Source organism: Pyrus communis, chromosome 13 (genome assembly GCF_041283825.1).
Source record: "Pyrus communis isolate YQ-2024b chromosome 13, ASM4128382v1, whole genome shotgun sequence".
Classification (NCBI taxonomy): Eukaryota; Viridiplantae; Streptophyta; class Magnoliopsida; order Rosales; family Rosaceae; genus Pyrus; species Pyrus communis.
In genome coordinates, this window is record NC_142577.1 from 17,946,137 (window position 1) to 17,954,351 (window position 8,215).

An 8,215-nucleotide genomic window follows, 5' to 3' on the forward strand; every position below is an offset into this window, starting at 1 on the left:
GGCTATAGACGATGACTTGAGAACCCACAACCTTAACAGAAAACTCTGCAATTTCGACAATTTTATAGTCATCGTTAACTGAATCATACCCGAATCCATTTTGATGGCTCATCCTCGGATCCTGGGGTCGTTGTGGCGAATGCAAACCAAGCCATCGGAGTGGTTCAGAGGTTCCTCAATTTGCACGGCTCTGCGGCCGACGGTATCATCGTACTGAAAAGGCAATGAGAAGTACTCAAAGGTAATCTTCGTGTAATCCAATTCCCCCACCCCCTTTCCTCCTCCCCCACACGAACATGAGAAGGGCCATATTCGCTAAACACCTTGCCAACGCAGCAACTAGATCATAAACAAAGGAGATCCGAACTCGAATGCATAGATGAAAAACACGAGTAACCCTAACACATTCAATTGCGTCCACTTATTTCAAATACATGAGAAACCGTAAACAGTAGCTTGAAAATGGTTATTGTTGACCATGCTTGATCCAATTTTTACACACACACCAAAACAATGCATATAAAAATTATGCGTAATGCAAAAACACAAAGATATTTCTCTGCCGTTCAACGATACCGTTCTCGTCATAACCCTAAAATTAACTAAGCAAATTAATTTCACAAGGTATTATCACGAAAAATACCAGGCAGCTCAAGTGGCAGAAAGAAACCCTCTCAAAAGGGCCCGGGAAGATCATTAGGGGAAAGCTGAATCACCTCCAGATTGCCCCCTTTTTCTTTCAACCAGTAGCAATGAAGGATTGAGAAAATGCTTCCAAGCTAAACGAAATCCAGTTTTCAAGGAACATTCATAACTTGGATGCACTGCAAGATGTCTGAGACAGCAATAACAAGGTCGCCTGATTTGATCAAGTTCCTGGCCTTGAGCAGTGACAAGGTTTTATTAAGGTTGCTCTCCATATCATCGGAGAAGCTTACCCTAAATGGTATCAGACCCCACTGTAGGTTTAGACGTCTCCGTACAGATGTGGTGTTAGTAAAAGCAAAGATTGGGCAGTCTGGCCGGCAGCGAGACAAGAGAGATGCCATGTGGCCTGTCTTTGTATAGACAAAAAGAGCATCTACCTCCAAATTATTGGCTGCAAAATCGCAATTCACATCAAGATATTGTTCCAAATTCAGCAAAAGCAATGACTAGAACAAGAATATAATTCAACAGAAAGGGTCAATAGGCTCAATACTAATATATTCATTCCTCTGAACTTCATTAGCCATCTTACGAGAAGGGTGAGAATAAATGAACGCATGCAAGAATGTATAAAATAGTTGCAACCGAAATGCTATCTAAAAAAAAAATTGTAAGAGAAAATATGATATTTTTGTCATTTGGATATATTGGTTCAGCTTCTGTACAACAAGGAAGTGCATTTTACACAATATGAAAAAGAAAACACCTTGAAGAAAGTCAGAAACCAATCCAGATGTAAAGTGGCTACCAGAATGTATAAATCACATATGATTATCTCAACATTACTTTCAAGTGGGTGTGCGAGTTTGGTATAAGTGAGAATTTGTTTTTGTTATTACTTATACTGAAAGACGCAATTTATATTACACTAGATGGAAATCCTGGCATAAATAAACCCTAAGAGAATAGAGGAGCTTTTTACATCGATACTCTCAGTGTAGATGTATTATAAGTAGTTTATATTGAGAGACACGACCAACCCAGGAGTTCCCTAACTATAGTACTATTAAATATGCAAACAAATGGATAACTGCTGAACTTAGCTCACTTATAAACGTATTTAGTGAATACTTACCCATCTTGGCAGCACAAATGCAAATCTGCTCTGAGATACTGTCAGAAAATGAAGATCCAATAGTTGGTAGTTCCATAGCTTCATGACGTTTCTCTTCCCTCCACCATCTTTCAATTCTCAGACTAACACTTCTGAGAACAGCCAATGACTTTTCTGGGAACTGGCCCATAGCCGACTCACCAGAAAGCATCAAAGCATCAGCGCGCTGTCTCACTGCTTCAGAAACATCAGCCACTTCAGCTCTAGTCGGTGTAGGATATTCAATCATAGATTCAAGTAATTGAGAAGCCACAATGACTGGCTTATTTAGCTGCCGACAAACTTGAACAATCTTTTGCTGGGCTGCTGGGACCTGTTCCAGTGGTATCTGAGCACCTAGATCTCCTCTTGCTACCATTGCTCCATCAGATGCTCGGATGATCTCTTCCAGGTTCTTTAGAGAGTCAATACTCTCTATCTTTGCAATGACAGCAATGTCGCTGCACCAAATGATTAGAAAAATAGGCTTAAAGGAGCAACACAAGTTAAGCATCTTGATTATAAAACCAAGTCCCAAAGTACAATAAAAATAATCAGTAGGAATGATATTAGTTTCTGTATATCCATTCAAGCGACATATAGGTGTTTAACCTTTAAGTATTGAATCAAAATGATTGCAAAAACAACATAGAAGAGAAATTCACCGACCCCAAGCATTACAGAATGCAGATAGGAGGTGCAATAAAATATCAAATCTCTTAACAATGAAAGAACCAACAGGAGCAGTTAATTCTTAGTAGGAACAACTGAAAGGAGGCTTCATTATCGTGTGATAACATATGACCAAGAATATAATATGTATGGTATGCGTGTAATATACATATTATATACTTAAGTACTTTACCTATCTCGAGACCGTGCAGCAATATAGCTTTTAAGATGATTAATCACTTCCGCAGATTTGACAAAAGATACAGCAATAAAATCAACACCCTCTGCAATCCCAAAATCAATGTCCAACCAATCCTGAATATATTGAAAACTCGAGTGTGAGACCAAAAGATAAGTTTAAGAACTTACCAATATTATTATGTGGAAATACACAAGTAGATTTTAACAAGAACATAAGAAATGAATAACAATCACAAATGCATGTCACCGCTAGCATATACAAGCACAAATGACACTTTTTAAAGTTCCAAATGCCAATTCATGATATGGTTTTAAGACTCGAAGTTAGACCAGACCACACTCCAGAGTCCAGACAGGGTTAATGGAGAATAGACTTCACTTTATGACCAAGTTGAGATCGTGACAAGAATTAATAATTATGCAAAAATTGAAAATTTGGGTTTCTTTTTTGTAATCTTGCTCAAGAGAGGATCCATCTTTGTGATACTAAATCTGCAGGCAAGGATGCTTCATATCAGAAGACACTAATGCTCTGAAACCAAAACTCCATGCTTACCAATCAATAATACAGTTATCAAAGAGGACTAATATGATAAAGCCATGCTTACCCGAAAAAAATGTATTTTTATTTTTAGAATCGTTAGAAACAAAAGATTTTAAAAATGAAAATTAACATATGGGAAAGTTGAACAAAAGATGACATAAAAGAGTTGTCTTGGACTCTTAGCTCAAACTTTCAAAACTTATTCTCCTTTTTCAGAGTAATGGAATTAAATAATTTAACTAGTTTTGAACAAGCTTTGCCAATTGAAACAACGGCATGTGCAACAGAACAATCACTGGATGTGAGATGCATCTACATTTCGAAAATTCAATTTGAACAATTTGAGAATTCCAAAAGGACACACCTAATGTACCAATATTCGGATTGAACATTAGAAAGCCTTGCTAATAGGGTTCGAAAAACAATGTAAAGAGTGTAATGCAGCCCCTGCGGATTCCCATACCAGGATTACAGGTCAAAGTCATCTTGGTTATCAATCAATATAGTTTATAGTTAGAAAAATATATGTAAGTGACATGCAACACTTAAACATTTAGAAATTCAATACAAACATCAAATGATAAGTCCCTCGATGTTTTGCTTATGTAAAAGAAGGTAAAGAATGAGCAAACCTTCGACGAAATTGTGGGAAGCATGGCATTACGTTCTCGCACTAAACTCCCGTCCCTCCAGAAAGTCAAATTAGCCCGAGGCAGCAACAAACCAGGATCGGTACACTTACACTTAACATCGGGACCAAGCTTTTCGATCACCTCGAATCTCACCATCCCACCATCCACAAGCAGCTCATCCCCCACTTTCACATCTGCAAGCATCATATCATCCATCAATTTTCGCCATTTCTACTAAAACAAAGATGAAAAAAATAAAAAAATTGAGAAATTTGGTGATCTAATTCACTTACCTTCGGCAAAACCTTCATAATTCACATTGATGGTGTGTTCGGGCAGAGTGGAGCCGAAAGCTCTGACACTGAAAGTCCATACTTCACCATCCTGCACTTTCCAAAACCAAACTAATCAGGCAATCAGTACGCAGCATGAAACAATGCACACAAGGTGTTTGATGAAATGAGAAAGAAAAAAAACAAACCTCAGCTTTGGCGGAGGAAGCGCCACCCAAATCACCCATATGAATCTCGCTACCTTCGGTATCCATCATGATGGCGACGGCGTATCCCTTGTCCTCGTTGAGCCTCCTGACGCGCTGAATGACCTCGCGGTGCCACTCGCGCGTGCCGTGGCACATGTTGATGCGCGCTACGTTCATGCCGCCAACGGCGAGAGATTCGAGCTGGTCGAATCCGAAGGTGGCGGGGCCGATGGTGCATACGAGCTTGGTGCGCCTGGTGGAACGGAATCCGTTCTCCCGGAGCTCAGTTTCGGTGACGGCGTCGACCTCGATGGAGCTGGAGAGAGCATGGTCGGATTGCGAAGGAGGGGATTGGAGCCCCGAGGAGGACGTGCCGTTTTTGGTAACGAGAATGGAAGGCTCGGGATCGGAGGAGGAGGCTCTGATGGAGAGCTTTGGGAAAGAAGGGGCGGTGGTTTTGGTGGTGGTGGTGATGACCGGCAACCGGCGATTGAAGTTGGAGAGGAAGGAGGAGTGGTGCTTTGAGATGGCGAGGTTGGACGGGTTGAGGAGATGTATGGACTGCGACATTGTGACTGGGGGTGAGCGGCGGTGAACGGTCACGGAGGGACAAGGTGGGGGTTTAAAAGGGGTGGACGGAGCTACCGAAGAGGAGAGAGAGCTCTGGGAGGAGTTTCCAAAGCGAGGCAATTAAGGAGGGACAAAAGCAGCTGGACTGATGGGTAGTGATACGGTGTCGTTCGATTTGGGTGACGTGGCCTAGGGTGAGTGGTGGGAATTCGAATCCTCGCCGGATCTTTTTTGTGAGGATTCTGAAAAACTGTGAATCGTGTTCGTTCATTACATATTGTGCGGTCAGAAATTATTTTAAATATTTTTATTTAAAATTAAACACAAATAATATCTAACAAAAACTTATCTCATGATACGATAAACAAACACAATTCATAGATTCCTACTATCCTCAATAAAAGATCCGGAGAGGATCCTGTTGGGTGGAATTAGGTGATGTTCACCACCTGCCTAATGATGATTATTGGACTGTTTGGTGTTGAAACACAAGATGCTTTAAACAGGAGCTCTTTTCTATACTCGAGTTTAACCAAGTTAGTGGAATAATCTAATCTTATCTCATGTCTATTTAACTATTAATTTATTGTGACGCATTCATCAAATTCATATTGCTCAATGTCAACCTAATATTTTTAGACAGTCTAGTGGTATTTCTTTTTACTTGTAAGTGAGATGACTTAAATTCAATTCTTGTCAGATGCAATTTTGAACCAAATTATTGATAGTCCATTATGTGACTTAACCCACTCCTCACCCTTTAATGTAAATAATATCGTTTGTCCCAAAAAAAAAAAAAAAAAAACAAAATTCATATGAGTAATGTTGCATTTATCATATTTATCATATTACATTTATATTATCTGTTTAATAGAGGTAGTCCACCAGCACATGTTGGTCAATCTACCAATACCATGGCAACTAGTTTGGTCAGGTTGATCTTTTATGTTTTCTTAAAATTTCTTTGGTACACTCGTCTAAGTGATTATTTGATCAAATAGGGACATAATAAACTATTCCCTTGCGTGTTAAATTTAGAGGTCAGATTCTGAATTGCGAGAGTTGGAATTTATCTTTATAACATGAATCTCACTAAGACTCTGAAATAACTTGAGAAACCTGCCTTACACCTGCAGACGAAATTTGAGATGATCTTGAGAACACTTGTTTACGCCTTGACCTAAAGTTCAAACGCTGGTCTGACAATATTCCAATCCACTGGTTGAACTACACCCATAAGGTGTTGCTTTGAGTACACCTTTGATTATCCATACGCTAGATGCAAATGAGACCCTTGAAGAGATTGTGGAACCAGAATTTCCATACTTGAGTTCAACTTTGCGCTTTGTTGTACTTAGTTCATTGCATTATACAAGATATCTCCTTCGCTATTGATAAATTGGTAAAGATGCAGCATTGCGACTACAGGTAGCTATTGAATTGGCATTAAAGATGTTTTTCCATTATTCTAAAGGTAATATGAATTTGGGCTTATCCTTATGTATCCCGAGCAGGTCCAACCCCTGATCATTTGAATGATGCTTGTCTTGTTTGTTATGTTGACGACGCATGTTACTTATCAAACCAACACAAGGCATGTTTCCAAATTATGACCATAAGGGATGCCGCAATATCTTGGAGGTCCAAGAAATGTAACTTAGTTAAAAAATCTTCGAATCATTCCAAAACTCACCACACCTCACTATGCCGCACGTGGGAGACATGGTTGAGAGCTATTGTTCAACATATTCGAAGTACCTGCATTTTTCATCCATCATTGAGTCCCAACGACAATCTATGATGACAATGTTGCAATGTATTGATCGGAACAAGACATGATACATCAACAAAATCAACACCAAGCATATTGTGCTTTTCTTACATCAATAGAGCATCAGAAAATTGAAGTCGAATAAATCCGATCCCAAGACAACCTTGCTAACCTCTTTATAAAGTCACTGTCGAAGTTAACCTAACAGACTTGTTCGAGGAATTTGTATGCGTAATACAATGCTTGTAATTTTCATTTGAAAGTTTAGCCAAACACATAAGGAGTATCTAGAAATATACTCACATGACCTTAATATATTCTTTTTCCTACGATTAGGAGCATTTTTCCCACTGAGTTTTTGCCACCTGACTAGGTTTTAACAAGGCACTCATCCTGGGTTGGTCATGCCCTTTTGTACGTTCTACTTGGTCCTGAAGGTGTTTAGCTTTGAGTCAAAGAAACTTCGCACATTTTTCTTTAGACTAGGGTTTTTATCCCACCTTGTATTTTAACATAATGAGGTTTTGTGAGATTTATAATCTATGTGTTTTGAGACTCGAATTCACATATTATGATGAATAGATGAGACAACTTCGTCAACTGCTTCTACATTTGCTTGGAAATCTGATGCGCTATCTACTTGAGTATTTACACACTCAATGAGGAGATTGTGACGTAAAATTCTAGTACATGTGTGACTGTATATATCACTAGTAAATTGTATGTAAGATAATAGAAAATATTATCCCTTTATGATTGAATTAGAGCATCTTTAAAAGATGTGTCAAATTTTAAAAATCAACATAATATGTGATGGCTTATGTGGCAATTTGAAATTTGTACTATATTTTGCTTTATCCGATATGTTAAATAATAATACTATTTAACAAGCTTTTTGTCATCTTTTTGTGGGGTTTAATGATTGAAGCAAATAATCAAATACTTGAAAAACACAACATTTACTATATATTAAATTTTTTTTTTAATAAATTGACATTTGTTGTCAAATTTGACAGCAAGAGATTTTGCCTTCAATTGACTTGCTCCACATGAGTTGAAAGATTGGTTGGAGAGAGTGTGCTGCCATTTTTTATTGTTGTCTATCTACATGACACTTTTGACATCTCATTTAAAAATGGTCTTACAAAAAAAAAATCTCCTTAATTTATAATAAATAAAGACACGAGACATAAAACACAAACTCCCATTGCCGCACCCCCTTTAGTATAATGAGCCACAACATCACCAACACGCTTAAAAAAAATTGTTCAACTCCAGATCTCTTCCATCAAGGTCACCGGATCAAGTGATCTGGATCCTTGAAACTTGATCCAACATCTAAAAACAGAGATTTTCTTTAAAAATTATAATAATTATAGCTGTTAGATTAACTTTCAAGAACCCAAAACACTTAATTTGATGACCTTGGTAGAAAATATCCGGAAATGATCTCTTTCCTTGTTTAAGGCAGCTGCTAAATTTTGAAAAATAATCATTTTATCCACAAATTGAAAATAAAAAAGGATAATATCAATCAACATGT

General features: G+C 38.1%; 1 protein-coding gene across 1 annotated transcript; it reads right to left on the reverse strand.

The window, feature by feature from the left end:
• Nucleotides 1–393: 393 nt before the first annotated feature.
• LOC137737226 (pyruvate kinase isozyme A, chloroplastic) lies at nt 394–5,048 on the reverse strand. The gene is made up of 6 exons (XM_068476650.2): nt 4,332–5,048; nt 4,144–4,234; nt 3,851–4,044; nt 2,667–2,788; nt 1,784–2,262; nt 394–1,099 (listed from the first exon to the last, which is right to left on the reverse strand). Exons 1-6 carry the CDS (start codon nt 4,899–4,901, stop codon nt 798–800), a joined length of 1,758 nt encoding a protein of 585 aa, XP_068332751.2. The 5' UTR covers nt 4,902–5,048; the 3' UTR covers nt 394–797.
• Between the last annotated feature and the right edge of the window lie 3,167 nt (nt 5,049–8,215).